Source organism: Mastomys coucha, unplaced genomic scaffold (genome assembly GCF_008632895.1).
Source record: "Mastomys coucha isolate ucsf_1 unplaced genomic scaffold, UCSF_Mcou_1 pScaffold18, whole genome shotgun sequence".
Taxonomy (NCBI): domain Eukaryota; kingdom Metazoa; phylum Chordata; class Mammalia; order Rodentia; family Muridae; genus Mastomys; species Mastomys coucha.
Genome location: NW_022196900.1, coordinates 34,031,227 through 34,050,846, shown reverse-complemented (window position 1 = coordinate 34,050,846; position 19,620 = coordinate 34,031,227). Strand labels below are relative to the sequence as shown.

At 40.9% G+C, this 19,620-nt stretch overlaps 1 protein-coding gene and 1 long non-coding RNA gene across 2 annotated transcripts in view; one reads left to right on the top strand and one right to left on the bottom strand.

Moving 5' to 3' along the window:
- The window catches only part of LOC116096158, a 43,928-nt gene that overhangs the window by 18,842 nt on the left and 5,466 nt on the right, over positions 1–19,620 (bottom strand). The gene's annotated exons all lie outside the window — the stretch shown is intronic.
- Rasef (RAS and EF-hand domain containing) overlaps positions 6,292–19,620 on the top strand; it is a 64,366-nt gene continuing 51,037 nt past the window's right edge. The window contains exon 1 of the mRNA XM_031377680.1: positions 6,292–6,632. Within this exon, the coding sequence (XP_031233540.1) occupies positions 6,292–6,632 (341 nt within the window). The remainder of the gene's footprint in view (positions 6,633–19,620) is intronic.

Below are 19,620 nucleotides of genomic sequence, written 5' to 3'. Positions count from 1 at the left end.
CACATGAGAAGTGATTTTAGATCCAAATCTTGCTTTTCCAGTGTGATGGTATATCCAGGACTTGCTATGGTGGGAGAATTGGGTTCTGATGATGGCAAGTAACCTTGTCTTTTGTTGCTTAAGTTCTTGTGCTTGCTTCCTGCTATCTGAGTATCTCTAGTGCTACCTGCCCTTGCTATATCTGACTATAGCCTGTCCTTCCTGTGATCCTGGTTGTGTCAGAACTCCTCAGAATTCAGCTGACTCTGTGATCCTGTGATTCTGGGATACTGAGATCCTGAGATAATTGGTGTGTTCGAGCTCCTGGGAGTCGAGCTGCCTCTGTGACCCTAAGATCCTGGTGTGACCAAACTCCTGGGATCCTGTGATTTTGTGATGCTGTGATTCTGTGATCCAGGGCATGTTAGAGGGCCTGGGAGTGGAACTTCTGGGTGTTGTGGGGCTGGCTGAGGAGTTAGTGCCCGAGGTCTGCTCAGGGCACTTGCCCAGACCAGAAGGAATCTGTGCCACTGGTTGGGCAGAGTTTCTTGGTTGCCTAGGTCCCACTGGTCCCAGCTACTCCTGGTGTTGGGGCAGATGTTGTGCCCTCCTCACCTCTGATCTTATCGAGGGTTCTACATCTTGATCCAAAGGCAGCAAGGAGGGGACTCTTTCTTCTGCACTGGGCAGAACTTGAGCATGAATATATATTTCATAATTTCATAATATTCTTTTGTGTGTATCTTAAGCAGTTTTCCTTTCATTTCCTGGGAATGGCAATTCATGAGCCTATATTCTTGAGAAGTAATGTCCATGCAGTGACAGATCTATTTCTGAGCGTTCCTGGTCTTACTGAATAGTCCCTCAGTGGTGTGTCATTTGTGGGATATTTAGTTCCATCTTAATTGGCCTATTGGATCTTTCTAAAGCACAGTAAGTGCAGAATTAAGTCATTGTTGCGAGAAAGGCTCTTGTGCCAATGGAAACTCTACACTGTAGATAACAATGCATTCCCATTAAACACTTTTCCCACTTCTCAGGTAAAAAGCAGGTTGCCAGGGTGGTGTTCATTACTGTTATGGGAAATCAGGCTAATGCACAACAATGAATCATTTATTGTGAGTCCCTACTTTTTACTAACATGAATCTTAACAAAATATATTTTTAAGAACATTTATTCTGTAGGAATTTATTTAAATTAATACCATATCAAACCCTAAACTAAAGACTTTTGTAATTAGGATATATTAATAGTTTTATCACATCCCAGAAGGATTCAGTGGAACTGTTTCCCAAATTTGTATTTGTAGCATTTCAGATTGCAAAAGTCTTCCTCCCCAAGGAAATCTTTAAGAATCTTGTTCCACATTTATATCTGATTTCCAAGCTTTTAAAACAGCCAGGGAGCAGGCTGTCCCTAGAAACCACAGTGGTGACTCTGGCTGTCAAAGGCTCCTGTGTTATCTCCAATTCCTGGCTCACTCTTTTCATCTGTAATATAGTAAAAGAAGAACTTCTGTGTGTTTCTTGGCTTTCCTCACAGAGCACTGCTAGTGATGTCCCAAAGGGTCCTGCAGTCTGTTACATGATATGAGAGAGGAGGATGATAAGCCTTGAACTTCTAAGTGACAGATTGCAATGACACTGTGGGAACCAGATCCTATTTCACTGACACTGATAAATAATGTCATTAGATGAGAGAAAGAAAATGCCAGATTTATGCTTATATTTATCCTCTTAACAAAGAGCTATTAATTTACTTCTATGATAAATGAGGCTAAAGGGAGAAAGATTTGCATTTAGACAATAGCACTAGGTTGCTGAGGACTTGGGACACCCATCTAGAATATTCCCTTGGTTCTCTCTAATTAGCACACAATGGAATATGCTTTGAGTTATGGTGCCTTTTAAACCTTTGTACTCTCGACATCTTCACCAGATACTTTTATGATTATTAATCTGAGCATTACAGAGTGTCCCGGAGAATATCTAGCCTGTCTATTAAATTCTGGTATCATTTTCCTCTTCTTGAACTAAAACAAATGTCAAAAACTATTTCTATGTAGTGCCAAACTGACAGAAGGATTCAATACTGCCACATGACTGGGGACCATTAACTGGTGAACAACAGAATAACAAGTGTTTAAAAATGACTGTCTAGCTGTGGCAGTGTAATGATCTGAAAGCCAGCTTGACAAGATGGAGGGTATTTATTAGTGCTTGTCACAGTGTCCTTGATGTGAGCTGTTGTCTGGTAATAGTCTACAGAAAAACACACACCTCAGCACCTATGACTTTGGGGGGTGCCCTTTCACATTGACTTAGGTGTTCTTACATGACTTGTTCTGGTTTATGGAACAGTACCAACAATGACATAGCTGACCTTTAAAAGCATGGGACTTACTATATTGGAATGCTGCCAGCATGTGAAATAGCCAGTGCCAGTTTTCCAAAAGCACAGGCTCTCAATCACCCAGCACCCCTTCTCCATGTTACAGAAGCTTGGTAAGTGACTAGAGAAAGCAAGTACTAAAACCAACAGCATATTTTATGCAGGATTCTCTCTGAATAACTGTTTACCCACATTCCTATAAATAACCTGAATAAAACTCAGTGGTTCACTAAATTGAACTTTGGTGGTGTCCATACTTTGGTCTGTCATAGGCTCCCTATCTGGGGTGAGTGTGTTGCATCTCTCCAGGAAAAGTCTTGTGTCCATAACAGGGAAAATGACTCATACAGAAAATTGGTACTGTTGCTATGATAAAGCTGACCAAGTTTTTAGGGCTTTGGAAACAGCTTTTGATTTGAATGTAGAAGAATTTGGAACTGGATTAAAGACATCCTTGAATTCTGTGCATATAGTTTCATGGTTATTCTAGTGAAAGGTTAGAATACTAGAATATGAGGAGAAACAGAGACAGTGGATGCCCATCTCATGAGGTCCCCAAGAAAACAGATTCGATCAGGAACTGAGCTAGGAAGGAATCTGGCTGCCTTCTGCCTGTTCCTTGAGGACTTAACGGGAGAAGAATTTAAAGACTCGTGGCTTGACAATGTCTTGGTGATAGCTTACCATTTTCATCCAGCTCTACACCGAGGAAAAGGTTCCCTGAGGGAAAGGCCTCACCCAAGAGCCTAAACTGAAACTGAAATCTGAAAGGCTTCCTTGTTCAAAGCAGCCACCTAAGGAAGCACTTTTCAATGTTGGTACACAGAAGCCAGTGTGTACCAACAGCGTTGGCCCCAAAGAGCCAGGCTTTATCCAAAGCTGGCCCTATAACTTCATAGTGTCATCCACATTATGCGGATTCTACTGGCATGAACGATGTAGGATTGTAGGGGTTCTGGGGGCTGAGACCAGGCAGTGTATAGCAGGGTTAATATGACTGTAAGGAGCCTCTTGAAGGCCATTGCATGAAGGTGTGAAAGTAAAGCCTAAATTACAGTGAATTTTGTAGATGTAAGAAATTTCAATGTTCATGGGATTTTCAGTGAAGAAATCTGCAGATATGGCTTACAGCCAAATCAATAGAGAAGCTTTGCATGCTACAGATAGTAAAGAGAGAGGGATGAGGCTGCTCATATGTTTGGCGCATAGATGATTCCACTCTAAGTCCAGGTGGTAGACACAGAGCTACAGTAGTAGAAAACTAAGGAAGCTTTGTAAGAAAGCTAGAAAACTAAGAAAGTAAGATATTTACCTTACTGAGTTTCAGTTTTGTTTTGGCCCAATCACCTTTTGAGATGACCCTTGTGAAGGAACTCTGGCCAGAATGGCTCTGTCTCATCTTGCCCTTTTCCCGCATTCCCTCTGCTTTGCTAAAAATCATTAGATTGCATTCCTTAAGCTAGCTACCAAGGTCTATTCCTTTTTTGGCCACTTCTTCCTCCTGAAGCTGGTTACTATGGTCTTGCTATCAAAAGTTTGAAGTCCAGTAATCAAAAACCCCATTTTAGTTCACCTAATTAACATGGCCAATCAAAATATACTATTGCATCCCAGTCCATTTTAACACAGCCTTCCCATTTTTCTCTTCTTAAAAATTACAACTGTAAGGAGAGTTACTGCTGTTTTTCTCCCTCAGTCAGAAACTAGACAATGAAAAGAAATGGTAATGCATAAAATAAAGCTCTAAGGGTAGGGAAAATAAATAACATGACCACTATCAAAGCACTCTAAATGTATTTCAGAGTCCAGGAGCTTGACACAAAGAAATCTTTAAATGAGCCTTAGACAGTCTGAGAGTTCCTGGAAATGGAAGCACAAGGGGAGTTTTACTTTGTTGTAACTATTCTTGTCATTATTAATATTATGTGATTAGGTCTTGCTTTGCAGCCAAAACTGGCTTTGAACTCATGGCAATCCTCCTGCCTCAACATTCCTGGTATTGAGATTAGAGGTTTGAGCAACTCTGCTTATCTGGACAAGAATGAAAGTAGAACCATTTTTAAAGACACTATGCAGGAAGGAGTCATTGTCAAGGAAGTAATTAGCATTGCCAGTATAAATGTTTAAAAACCAGAGGAATATATCTGTAACATCCATAAGTTTTGTTTAGAGAATGTGGTCTTAACCCTGTGACCTATGACAGCAACCTGTCTGCAAGATATACTGGTGCAGTCATGGCAGAAATGTTAGGGAGTGACTTTTTGATTGGATTTAAGGACGACTCCATGAGATGGAGCTCATACCTGAAACTGGCTAAGAACCTGCAACTAGACAGGCCATGGGCCTAGGGGAAACCCCTCAACTATTATTCTGCTAAAGAAGATAGCAATCAGATGACTCCTAATGATATATTGCTATACCCATAGTTCAGTGCCTTGTTCAGAGATGCTTCTTGCAGTAGATGGTAGCAACACAAACTCCCATAACTGAACAATGCACAGAGAGTGATTCTGTGGAGCAGTCAGCCCTCCATTGGATGCACTTATCATACCCCTGTCCTTGAGGTTCAGGGATCTGTGTGGAGCCAGAGGCAGTGGGTGCCTGCAAGGCAAGAATGTCTTCCACTCACAGCAGCAGTGATATTCTTTATGAAGTAACAGGATTGTGGCAACACGCGGCATTTGTACATGTTCAAGCCCAAGTGAAAAGAGGAGGTGGATGCAAATTCCTACTATTTATCAAGCAACTATGTGCAATTATTACTAGCTGATGGCAGATGAAAAATCAGTTTTCTCCAACGGAATGCCACTGAGCCTGTCAACTACACTCCAGTCCAGGCCACAGGGCCTTTTGAGTATTTATTTATTTATTTATTTTTGTTTTGTTTTTTGTTTTCCTTTTGGATATTTTGTTTTGTTTGTTTTGTTGAGAGGGAAGGAGAGAGACAGACAGACACACACACACACACACAAAGAGAGAGAGAGAGAGAGAGAGAGAGAGAGAGAGAGAGAGAGAGAGAGAGAGAGCACCAGTTTGCAAAAATGCAAGCTTGCAAGCACAGGAGCATAAAGTTGGGTAGGGAGGGAAGTAAGGAGGGGAGAATATGGGGCAAGTTGGGACGGCGAAAACAAGATTAGCTTATTTTTTCAATACAAAAATGAAAAAGAATGCTTTCTCTAAGTGATTTGGTGTTAGTTTTTTCTAAGTCCAAGAAGTCATGGAGTGACAAAAGTTTGTTGTTATTTAGGGATATGGGAGATCAATGCGACAATGCCAACCTACATAAAATTATGGGTCTCCTGGTACATTTTTCTTTTTCTTTTTATTCTTTCCTTTTCTTTTGTCTTTTCTTTCTTTTTTTTTTTTTTTTTTTTTTTTTTTTTTTTTTTTTTTTTTTTTTTTTTTTTTTTGGAATCTTGTATATAGGCAGACTTAGCACGTGTCTGGAATAAAGAGAGAATACATGGCCAATAACTTTACCAATTTGGAATCTTATCCCTACCCACTTTTCCCCTTTGGTCGGTGTGTTTACCCTCCACGCTCAGGCAGGCAGGATCAGAATCTGGGGTGCAGAGAAGAACTTGAGTAAGAGGCCTTTATGATTTGTGCAAAGTGCCTCCAGTAAGTCCCCCAAAGCTTAACGGAGAGATGGTCCCACCTTTGCAGAAGAAAGTCTGGGAGCCAGGCTGTGACTTTGATCCAAGTTAGGGTGGAGCCTCCTCGCAGGGAGGTGGCCAGTGGCGCTCGGTGGTGGCTCGGGACAGCAGTCTGGCGGCTGCAGCTGGAGGCGAGCGAGCGTCTGGCTCTCCTGCGCCCCGCCTCACCCGGACATCCCCGCCCGCGGCAGGTGGCGGAACCGGCCGGACCGGCTCCACTGGCCGAGCCCTGGAGCTCGGAGCCCCGTGGTGGCCAGCGGCGCCATGGAGGCGGACGCGGACCCAGAGGAGCTGACGCGGCTGCGTTCGGTCTTCGCCACCTACGACACGAAGGGCTCCGGGCGCCTGGAGCGTGCGGAGTTCGGCGCGCTGTGCGCGGAGCTGCACGTGGCCGAGGCCGAAGCAGAGGCGGTGTTCCTGGGGCTGGACACCGACCGCGATGGCGCCATCACCTTCCCGGAGTTCGCGCGGGGCTTCCGCGGAGCGCTCGGTCCGGACGGCGCGGAGGCCCAGGGCTCCTGGGACGCGGCAGAGCCGGAGAGCCCGGGCCCCGCGTGGCGGGACTTCCACGCGCGCCTCGGAGACGAGGCCCAGCTCATTCCCAGGTGCGTGGTCAAGCGAGCGCGCGAGGCGTGCGCTTCGCAACCTGGACACCTAATCTGTGAGTTGCTTTTTCTGTTCAACAACTGCCGGTGACTTCTCCGCAGAGGAAAAGGAAAGGAGTTCAGGAGTCACACTGGTAGGGAAGGATGTTCAGGGCTTCCTGCAAGGTTGTGGTGGTTGACACCTGTAGCCTCTGGCACAGCCGAAGCAGGCACATTCCCGGTGGCTCACAATGACCTCAACCGTCACTTTTTTCTGCTGTTTCCTTGCTGCACTAAGAAGCTACCCTCAGCAGTTTGCTAGTATAGCATTCTACATTATAATAGTTGTGCATTTGTTGTTTGCTAAGGCCAGGCCGAAAGGGAAGCTGCAGCATTACTGGATTCACATAACTCACTGATGTGCACGATGTCACTCTTTTTATTTTAAGGATACTTTGGGAAGTACGAGAAAGAATACTAGAAATTTAAATTCACAAGCCTCAACTGACTTGCTCGCTTAATTAAAAATAGAATTTTAATCCCAGGTCTTCTAAGCGGAAAAATCGTTTTTATTCAGTAAATAAAATGACACAATCACACCATGATCTTACAGATAAGGGAAAATAACTTATTACCAAGTGACTAACTTTATTCTCAATGAGGGAAGGAGTACAAGGGCGATATTAGGGTGAGAACTTCACTCTTACCTTCGCTGCATTTCCGCTTTTCATTGGAAGATTTCTCTGTTTTGTGTTTGGAATTTAGCAGCGATTTTACTGAGCTCTGGCTGTTCTTACTAGACTGGAAGGCTTCGTTTTAAGTGGGAGTTTGTCTATCTGAGACTTGCTCTCAGAGGAAGGAAAGGGTCCTGGGAGGCGACAAGCTCCCTTAGATTGCTTCACAGAGCAAGCTTCATCATTCCAGTTTCTCCCTCAGGTAAGGGAATTTTGTGCAAGGAGGTTGAGTGACTCATTATGTTGAAAAACTGGGTGTGAGGACTAATCCCTCACATACACGTGGGGGAAAAACAAACAAACCCCAGTGTCTCAGCCAGGGAAGTAGAAAAATTATAACACTGTTGCTGTATGCTGTCTTTTCTTCAAGCCATCTTCCCAGCACATCTAGTTTTTATTATTTTTTTCTTTTTTTAAAATTGGATGTTTTCTTTATTTACATTTCAAACGTTTCCCCCTTTCCAGGTCTCCCCTTCGAAAACCCCCATCCTCCCCACCCCACTGCCTCAATGAGTATTCTCACCCACCTACCCACCCACTCCTGTCTGTCTTTACGCTCTGGCCTTGCCTTACACTGGGGCATCGAACACCCTCAGGCCCAAGGGCCTTTCCTCCCACTGATGTCCAACAAGGCCATCCTCTGCCACATATGTGGCCGGAGACATGGATCCCTCCATGTGTACTCTGGTTGGTGGTCTAGTCCCTGGGAGCTCCGGGAGTCTGGCTGGTTGACACTGTTGCTCCCTCCATGGGGCTGCAAACCCCCTCAGCTTCTTCAGTACCTTCTCCAACTTTTCCATCAGGGACTCCGTGCTCAGTACAATGACTAGCTGTAAGCATCTGCCTCCATATTTGTCAGGCTCTGGCAGAGCCTCTCAGGAGACAGCCATATCAGGCTCCTGTCAGCAAGTACTCCCTAGCATCCACAATAGAGTCAGGATTTGGTGACTATATGGGATGGCCAATATCCACTTATCAGTGAATGCATAATGTGTGTGTTCTTTTGTGACTGAGTTACCTCACTCAGGATATTTTCAAGTTCCATCCATTTTCTTGAGATTTACTATTATTTTTTAACTAACGATTTAAAAAATGAAGTAGGGAGAGGTACTATGTATGAGTATGACCATTCCATTTTTATTCTTATCAGATTTCAGCAGCAGATGCTTGACACTTAGCCTCTCAAGGTTATATTGACCTTTCTAGAATTGGTTGAAGAACCAGGACTTAACATACTTAGTGGATGATTATCTTTCCAAATGTTGTCAGAGGTTATTAAACTATCAGAGTCACCTGATAGACCTGTCCTAAGCCCTTCCAATGGGAGGTTACAAGTACAATGTTTGTCTTCCTGTGTTGGTCTAGTGAAAAAGAACCAAACTGAGTTGAGCCTCTTGATTGTTGCTATGGCAGCAATAAACTGTTTTGGTAAGTTGGGTTGCTGCCACTCTACCTCCTCAAACAGTTGTTCATTTTTATTTTCTTCTATGTAAACTTGGTTAAAGAAAACACACACAACAAAATGAAACCCCACAACTTTTGTTACTGATACTCTGCTGCATTATTTTAGACAAATTCATTCTGTGAATTATTTTGAATGCCCCACAGATGCCAAATACTATCGTAAGCATTTTTTTCAGACCTTTGGGGAAAATGTCAAGGAAGGATGAAGTTCACATCTTAAATAAGCTTATAGTGGGGCTGGAGATATGCTCAGCGGTTGAGAACACTGACTGCTCTTCCAGAGGTCTTGAGTTCAATTCCTAGCAACCACATGGTGGCTCACAACCATTCATAATGGGATCAGATGCCCTCTTCTGGTGTATCTGAAGACAGCAACAGTGTACTTAACATAAAATAAATAAATCTTAAGAAAAGCTTATAGTGTGCTTATAACATTTCTCAGATATTTCATTAAATAATATTTACAGACCAGTTGGTTATTTTCAGGAAACCATAAATTATGAATTGTAAATAAGAATTTTCTTTAATGTTTTGATGACTTTTAAAAAGAGATTTCTTTTGTTTTAAATTGTTTGTATCTATCTTTGAGAGCAGCTGCCTTCAGAGACTGAAAGTATTGGATCTGCCTAGAGACTGAGTTACAAGTCGTTGTCAGCCGTCTGATGTAGGTGCTAGGAACCAAACTCAGTTGTGCTTGAAGAACAGCCAGTGATCTTACCTGCTAAGCATCACTCTAGCCCCACAGTCTTGAATTTTAATTTTCAAGAAAAATGGTACTTGTTTATTTTACTGTGTGATATATTGGGTTGTTTTCGTATAAAATATTATGTTTTCTTCTGCAGTAATAATGAAACCTCCAGAAAGATGTAGCACTCTAACTTGTTCCTAGACTGGTATTCTATCTTCTTTGGGGGTGTACCATGCCTGTCTTAGGATGTATACATATCCAATTTAAAACAGAAATAAACTAGATTTAAGAATGTTTCCTTCCCATAGAGGTAAAGTTAGTTAGTGCTGACAGCTTCTGCATTTTAGATCATCCAAACAAAATATGAAGTGATTTTATGTTTAAACTTTATGGTTCACAATAATTTTGAGATTTAAGAAGAAACTCAATTGCATTGTTGTTGAGGTAAATATTGTGAGTTTCTACCCCATCTTAGATCTCAAATAAAAGACACAAATCTTTGTATGGATAATAAACCCTAAAAGGACTCTATGCTATTTTGCCTGCTTCCCTGTCTTTAGCCCTGATATCATCTGTCATGTTCTCCCAGGCTGCTTTTACTCCTGCAGGCCAGCCCCTATGACCATGCGCTCATGATCCATGCTACCCCACAGCAACCTCTCTGTTCTTACTTCTCCTGGTCCCTGCCTTAGACCCCAAGCTAGAACGTGACAAATGGTGTTCATATATAAAGCAGACACACAGTGCAGCCTAGAAAACTTGTGGAGCCTTGGTCATTGTATTGATTAAAAGGAGTTTTGTTGGGTGAGGGCTTGGTTCTTGTATTTGCAAGGAGCAGTGAACTCCAGGCTGGTTTTCTTCACTCTTTGGGTAGATTCCACAACTGTTTTAAAAGTTCTTGATGATAATGTCCCATACTGAGTAAAGCAGACACTTCAGGAAGATTATTCCTTACTCTCTCTCCGAAAATAGGAATTGACCAGAGATAGCTAGATAGTAGCAGAAACAGATTTTTCTAGGGGAGAAAGTAAATTAGAGCAGAAAAAGAGACACTCAGTGATTACTTATATAAATAATTACAGCTTTTATCTTAGATATTCTGGGTTTTGAGAATCATTAGTACAGGTCAGGCTTTCCTGTTCCGGCTCCGTTACATGTTTTTTTCTTTAAGTTGGTTGATTCTTTGGCAGTTTCCTCCATGTATATAATTCAGTCTAGTGCATTATTACTTCTAACCAATTTTATCCTCCTAATCTTATCGACTCTTCATTCTACTAAGTGTCTATCCCACTTGCAAGGGTTCTCTTTTTCTTTTGTCTTTTTGCTTTGTGATTTCTTCATTTTAATCAGGTTCATTCATGTGAGCACAGGTGTGAAGCTGTTTCTCTAGTTGGAGTTCCTAGTGCTGTGATAAAATTCTAAAGAACCTTGGAGAGGAAAGGGTTTATTTCATCTTACACATTTCAGTTCTCTGTCCATCAAGGGGGGAAGTCGAGGAAGGAGCTGCAGGCAGGAACTGAAGCAGAAGCCATGGAGAAGTGCTGCTTACAGGCTTACTTTATTAGCTTGCTAACATACTTTTTTATACATCACAACACCCCAGGGGTGACATCCTCTACAGTGGCTGGGCCTTCCCATATAAATCACCAGTAAAGAAAATGCCCTGTAGACAAGCTTGCCTATAGGCCAGTCTATGGAAACATGTTTAGAATATGGTTACCTCTTCTTTTAAGCTCTAGATTGTGTTCAGTTGACAAAACAACAACAACAACAACAACAAACAAAAACTAAATGAAACCAAGCAACCAACCAAAAACAACTACCAGTACAACTCTTCACTAGAGCATGAGTATAACCAGTGGCTATATCACTGAAGGCAATGATTTCCTGTCTCCCCTTGCTACCCCCACCTCTACCATAACCCTAAACTGCCATTAGCTCTCCTGGTTAGTGTGTGGTCCTATGAGGCCCTATACATCTATGATAACTGGCTCAAGTATTGTGTAAGACCTATTCAGGCAGCCACAGATGCTGTGAATATGAGGGTCACAACCATGTCATGCCCACAAAACAGCCCAGCTTCTTATAATAGAACTCTTACGTTCATTCATCTTCTTTTAAGTGCTCTGTACTGTACTTGGAAGGGGTAATGCTGAATACTCAACTCTATTTTTCTCAGTACATTGACCAAGAATGAACCTACATTAACAACTATTCACTGAATAAAGAAGCTTTCTAAATTAAGGTCTAGGACAGCATTAATCTATGGATATAAAAATAAATGTTTTAGAGAAGTTTGACAATATGTTCATTCAGTGAACTGTATTTGTAACTATGATGATTTGATTGAGATGTCCCCTATAATCTTGCATCTGAATACTATGGTCTTCCATTGGGAGTGCTTCTGGGGAAGGCTTAGGAATTGAGACTTTGTTGGGGAAGGTATGTCATTGGAGGCAAGCTTTGGAATTTGAAGACCTTTGCATTTTGAGTTTGTGCTTGAGGCTTACAGCTTAGGGTTCAAGATGTGAGCTTTCAGCTGGTTTTTCAGTTGCCTTGCTTACCTCCTCTGTTCTGACATTATGTACTCTAACCTTCTGAAACCACATGCACAAATAAACCCTTCTATCTTATAAAATGCCTTGGTCATGGTGTTCTATTACAGCAATAGAAAAGTAACAGGAGTGAGTCAGGACTTATCTGGGGAAGGAGGAGGGCAATACTGAGGAAAAAAGGAGGAAGACATTTATATTAGTTACTCTTCTGTTACAGTGATAAAGCACTATGACTTCATAGAAGGAAGTGTGATCTGGACCAGCTCACTCTTTTTCAGTGACAAGTTTCTAAGAGGGAGGGTTGGGGAAGAGATAATAAAGAAGATAAGAAAGTTGTGACCAGGTCTAAGATGAAAGCTTATACCAAGCAAGTTTATTAAGAAATACACTATCTTTTATATAGTTTTCAGGGAAAAAAATGGGACCAACTCTCAGGAAGCTAATCAAGCAATGTTGCACAAAAGGTTCTTAAGTGCATCATCAAATCAAGAACACAATGACACAATTCTCATCAGAAGGAAAATTCCAGTTCCATGAGCTGAAACCTTAACTTCCTGGAGGCCCTGGCTCCAGCTTCATCCACAACCCTGTCAAGTCTGCTTCTGTGCAAGGACATTGATGTAGCGTTCTCTTTGTACTTCATCATGATCTGAGAAAGTCTTGGATTACCCTGGCTCCAAACAGAAAGGTTTATTTGGTTCCAGAGAGTAAGATTCTGCCATGGCTACAAAACACGGCAGCAAGCAGCAGACAGTAGCTTAAAGAAAAAGCTGAGGTCTGATGTGTGAACATCTAGGAAGGGTGGGTAGACTTGAAACAGCAAAGTTGTTCCCAATAGCAAAATGACATACTTTCTCCAGCAAGACCACACCTCTGAAGCCTACTCAAATAGTGCCACCAACTGGGGACCAAGTATTCAAACCATTACACAGAACAAAGTAAGTAAGTTCACCTCTAGTGTTTATAACCTTCTAAGACATGGACCTTTGACCATATGCACAACTCTTTGATCACTTGGTCCCTAGCTGGTAGTGCTGTTTGAGTAGGTTTAGGGCATAAATTCTCTTATTAGAGGTGGGTCTCAGGTCTGATCACAAATCATATGGTAATTTTCTTGAAGCAGTTGTGCCATTGTTTCTCCAGTAAGCATCTCTTATGAGCAAGTTAGTCGGGATTTTAGAATACGAGGGATGAAGCTGGGGAAGACTATTGCTGAGTTTTCTTCCCCAGCTGCCAGAATAGTGACTATCTATGTCTATGTCTATGTCTAACCTATATCTATACCCATCTATACCTATACCTATATCTAATCTATCTCTCTCTCTGTCAATCTATCTCTCTCTGTCTATCTATCTATCTATCTATCATCTATCTATCTATCTATCTATCTATCTATCTATCTATCTATCTATCTATCTTTTTATCTATCTATAATTGGGGAAACTTCCAGGTTAGTTCTAGTTTCTGTGATCAAGATGTGTAGTGTCTTCAGCAATAGGATCACCCAGTTGTGGTTAGCAATCAGAAGCAATAGCCATTACCTATGGAATTTAAGGAATCCCTGTGGTATTACATCTCTTTGGAGGACTGGACATTTTACTACTGTAATGAACCATAAGGTTACTTTCAGACAGTTTTGAGTACCTCTGTTCTTGAATTGTTTTTATTATTTTCTTTGTTTTTAGAGTCCTTATTTAAGTCACTTGTTTGTATACTTCTTCATATTCTTGAACTTTTTGCCATTTACACTTTTAGATTTGTTGAAAAATTTTTATGCAATGTGTTTTGAATATTTTCCCTTTCCTAATTCCTCAAAGATCTTCTCCACCTCCCTACTTATCCAACCTTATGTTCTTTCTTTAAAAACAAGGAGAAAAGAAACAAAAACATCAAGGAAATAAAAACAAGAAACACAGAGTAACCTATACAATAAAAATCAAAGAAAACTCTTGTAAGATGAAAAAATTAAAAACAAAGCAAAATAAAAAGGCTACAAGAATACCAGTGAGTTCATTTCACCTTGGCCAACAACTCTTGGGCATGGGGCCTTTCCCTGAAGTGTGGCTAATATACTTATTGAGTTTCCATTGTAAAAAGCTCTTTGCCTGTGAGTATCAAATTGTAGATAGCTACTTGTTGAGGGGTTGGATCCTGTGCCCACTTACACCTTTCAGTGCTGGAATCTTGTTGAAATTGAACCTTTGCAGGCCTTGTGCATGGTGCCTCAATCTTTGAGTTCATATATACATCACTTCTGTGGTGTCCAGAAGACACTGTTCATGTGGCTCCAACTTCTGGCTCTTCCTTTCTGCCTCCTCTTCTGCATATCTCCCTGGGTCTTGAAGGATTTGATGAAAACATCTCCTTTAGAATGGAGTGATCCAAAGTCAGTCATTCTGTATATTGCCTACTTGTGGGTCTCTGTGTTAATTCTCATGTACTGAAAGATGAATCTTCTCTAATGTATGTTGATTGATTTATTGATTTATGAGTATAGCAGTATGTCATTAGGAGTTATTTTATTGTTGTGCACCTTAACAGAGTAATTATAGTGGTAAGTTTTCCACTAGGCCCCAGCTAATCTATCTAGTCTCAGGTCTTGGCTACATTAGTAAGGTCAGCTATGGGTTTCATATTACTGAGTGGACCATAAGTCTAATAATATAAGTGGTTGTGCTACTATTGCACTAGTGTGTCTTGAAGACAGGTCACTGTAGTAGGCCATAGGGCTTGTAGCTGGGTGGTATTGATAATTATTTTTCTCCTCTGGTACTATATAGTATATTGTAGTCCCATGAATGTTAGTCAGTAGGGGTGATGTTTCTAGTTAGGTACCAAATTGATTCTGTTTTTTTGAACATCTTTATAGTCATTGTCTTGTGATCATTGTTCTATGTATTATCAAGAAGTCGATATCCTCCGAGAATATTACAACAAAGTTGCTAATTTCTGGAGGAGACATGTTGTCTTGGTTATTCATGTTGTTTTTGTGCTGTACCTAGAATATGGACACTGGTAATGTTTTCTGGTCTGGATATCTAGTCTCATATTTGTTGAGTTCTTCTTGGGATTTTTGTTTGTTGTTACACACCTTGTCAGTCAGTGGTGAGTTTGGCTACACTGCTTTGTGCTTCCTGCGGGTCACAGGCTTCTAGCAACCAGGGAACTCTTAGTATTCATGAATGAAAGGCATACACACATTAGCTTATTTTTGAAACACCTTAGCTAACTCAATGACTGAGCACGCCTAAACCTTCTGCTGCCACCCTAGGCCCAATCAGAGAAGTGGCCCGAATTCTTACATGGCTGGTTGGCTTTCTCTCCTGCAGCTCCTGTTACCCACCCTTCTTCCCCAACTCCTGGCAATCTCTTTTCTTTCCCCTGTGTCCTAGCTCACACAACTCTAGGGTCCTGCCTCATCTCCCTTTGCCCAGTCATTGGCCACTGGCATCTTTATTGATCAATCACAAACAATGTGGACAGGAACCTATAGCGTTTGGACATGCAGTTTCCACTTGAATCAAAGCATTAGAACAAATCTCCAATATGGTCCAACAAAATGGTACTTGCTGTTTAGTCTTGGGGCCACTGTGTATTGTGGGGATGGAGTGTCAGAAGTGGTCTCAGCATGGCTGGGAATAAGTGACAAACCTTAGCCTAGGAGTGTTGGTCTTTCTGATTCTCAGCAAATGGGAGGTTTCAACCTGGATGCCAAAATGAGGGTCTCCTTTTCATTCCTATGCCTCCATATTTTTCCATTTTTCTAACCTGCTTCTGCCTCAGGACATATCTGTACACTTCTGTAACCAGAATACTCAAAAAAACAGTGACAATTTAAATGAAAAACCATGCAATAAGGAAGTCATGTTAGTTGCTTAACAATCAAGTTTCAGTGTTCTAAGAACGAGTAGATGTCTGAGGAAAAATGAAAATATGGAATTTTGATATTTTGTCTCCTTAAGGTGAAGATAGATTAAAGGAAGGAAGTGCTGGATTCTGGCTGCTTATTTGTGTTTTCAAGACCAGAGTCAGTACGCAAGCATCTGAGACAGCCCAGTGAAGGCAAATGTCGGCCTCTGTCCACTTGAAAATCATGGCTTAAGAGATATCATCCAGTGTGGCTTTCATCCATAGACTGCTATATACAGCTATATGTGGCCTGCTTGGATACTGACTCAAATGAGGCTTGAAGTAGGGCTTACAGAGCATTTGATTAATTCTGAGTGAAAAATTGAGGGTTTTGTGTTAATGTAAAGGGACAGGGCATCACCTATCTCCTCCAAGATATAGTGAGGTGACTTTAGGTTAACGGTTGCAAATGTTATCCAGGTTGGCATAGTGGCTAAAATTAAAATAGGAGTCTTAGAAAGTGAGAGGTGTTGAATAACGTTCAACAGAAATTGAGGTTTCAGTCCAGTTTCTATAGTTAATGTAACTGTGCCCTAAGAAGCTAAATTTGTTCACGTGTAGTTTAGCTCCGGACAGTGTACAGTTGACTTGCACTACTATACTATTGGAGTTCTTTAGGGAGAAGCAGAATTTGTGTATGAGTAAACTTGTATATATTATCTGGCTTATTCTGGCTTAGTGAGGAGTCTGGTTGATTTCAAAGAATTAATTTGCTATGGGGGCTGTTCAAAACTATTCAAAGCTAGGTGGAATGCTGGAGATTGGAAAGGAGACTCTGGGAGGAGTTGAAGGTCAGTAGTATGATCCTGTTTTATCTGGAAGTCAGTATATCGTGTTAAAGGCCTTGGCTGGCTAGTTGAGGCCTACCTCTCTACCACTGGGGAGGAATTTGGTTTATTCACAACTTCTTGATTAAGAGGTACAGAAATAATATTTACTCACTGTCACAGTGGCAAGATACTGAAAATAAGGATAGTTAATATATTTTAAATTATATAATTTTATTGAGATAATATTTTTCTAATCTGAAAATTACTTTTATTATAGGTAGTTTTATAAAATGCTTCTATTCAAAATGTTTACTAAAAGAATATTGTTTCTGACATATATGAAGCTTTCTAGGGCAGTGTAGGTATGTATAGTCCCAGCTCCTCAGGACTGAGGGATCTCAGCCATGTGGACTCTGGCCACCCTTCTCGTGTTTGTGTCTCATTCTCTTTGGTGGAGTGATTTCTTTAGTGTGATCCTGCTCTTCCATGCTGTATTCATTGTATTGCTTTCAGTGTCTATAGGTGCATGGTTATGATTATTCCTGTTACTATGATTATTAAGTTAAAATTTGCAGTTATTAGCAGTTGACTGTTTTCTGTTAATAACTTTGCTTTGGCCTAAGAGAACAGAACATTCCTGTTGAACTTTGATGCTTATTATTTTATTAAGAGATAAGTGTGTTTGTTTGTTTTTCTTAGTCTGTTGGTGTCAGAGGGTTTATTGGGAAATGTTAACATATTATCATTTAATTGAAACAAGACTTGTAAATTTAAACAGTATGACAATTGACTGAATCACTGTAGACAGAGTTCTGACTACTCAGTTGCTCAATGTTCGGATAGCCTTTCCCTGCCCTTCGTTGCTTGTTGGCCCAGCTTTTCTGGACACCATTTGATCTCTGAAGGAGCTGTCTGTGTCCTTTTGTCTGAGTCTACTTATTTTATGAAAGAGGAGTATGAAAACAGAGTATGTACACTGTGAACATCAGGAAAGGTTTGACCTTACTGTACATGTAAGCGCTAGTTCCACTGTTAAACTCACTGTCCTACTGTGGATGCAGGAACTGAAGAAAGGGAGGTTAGGTGTTGTTCTTGCACATAGAGCTATGGTGGTGGATATACAGTTAAGTCTGCCTGAGCCCTAATGCACATGCTGCTCTCTGTTAATCCATGATGTCAGAAGACACCGGTGCCTCTTCTCAACTTGCAGCACGTCGCTTTCTGTTCTTTCTATTTTACTGTTTTCATTGGCAAACTCCCAAATACCAAATGTCAGTGGTTTTGAATAGGAATCCATTTGCATTTTGAATTGCTCGTTTTGTTTGAGTGACTCTAGTTATTTTTTTCATCTTCCAGAAACTCTCCTGGTTAAATCTTTTTGGGAGAATGAGGCCCAGAGAAGTACTTTGATATTTAAAATGTGTTGCTGCCACACACCTGGATTTTTAACTGCCAAAGATGTATTTGGGCAAGGGGAATTTGACCATGATTTAATAATTTCATGAGATCTTCCTGTGATCATTCAGCAGCAGAACAGAGGCAGGGAAGCCCAGGTCTGCTGGTTGGGGTCTTCTTATGCTCCACGTACTACCTGTGACCAATCACACCTGCTCTGTACTGACTTATCGTCACAGAACTTTTTTCAACCATGTATAAGCTTATGTAGGATAGAACTTAGTCTAATTTTTTTCTCAGAGTTTCATGATACCCCTTGAGTATGTTAATTTCCCATGCTTGGACATTAGGATTAGAGTGAAAGCTTTTCTGGGGGGTGGTATTCCTTAATTAGAATAATAAAGATAGACTTTTTATCACTTAGGCCAGTGTGATTTTGTACAAAGTTTCAGGATCTGTGTAATGTGTTTTTTTCAATAAACAGTTCAGCTTTCTAGTGTGATGCTAAATTTGTGGGAACTCTACCATGGAGGCCAGTTTTCCAGGCAGTATTTCTGGTTATTCTGGGTCACTCTGTTCCTCTGTTTGGAGCTGCGGTGTCTGCATTTGATTGTTCTGTAGGAGTGTCCTAAAACTAGGTGTGCAGATATTTGCATGAGAACCCCAGAGTGCACTGCAGATACAAACACAAAGATATGTCATTTAAGTGAAATGTTTATTTTATAAAAATATGCGTGACCTTTGAAACATTTCGCAGCTCTATTTGATTTTTGTTCTCTAAAGATCTGTAGTGTCTTTCCCAACTTCAATACTTGCAGCTTAAATGCTATTATACCAGTATCATTTTAACATTTTAAGTTGTAATAAATCACTAATACTATCTTTTGTACAAATCATGCTTTGACTTTTTGAACTTAAAAGGAAGTACAGGCTTAGATATTAAGTATCTAAGACTCATCCATAGTTCATTGTGTCTTTCCTCAGGTGCTCATTTGATACCTTGGCCATGCTTTAGATTGCTTTCCTTGTTAATGGCTCTATTAGCACAGAAGTAGCATTTATTTATTTATTTATTCATTCATTCATTCATTCATTCATTTATTTACTGGTCTTGATTAACACATATCATCTGGCTCTTAATCTTTACCTAATATTTGTCAAGCTCATCTGTACAGAACTTTCCATTTTGAGTGCATGCGTAATTGGCTCAGACCAGCCCCTATGAAGGTAGCATGCTTCTAGAATTAACAACTACCTGACACTTTCTTGGCACCCCTGTGCCTGACACTGAGAGCTCTGTGCAGTAGTTGTGTATTCTCTGCTATTTTAACCTTTGACATCAAGAGTGAGTGTACTTGGGGAGGCAGATTACTGATACACTCCTGGAACAAAAGCTTATGACATCAAGTCTTGAAATCAGAACATTTGATGCATTTACAGATACGTTGCTTGTGGCATATACATTCAACTCTTATCAAGAGGAACCAGTTTTTT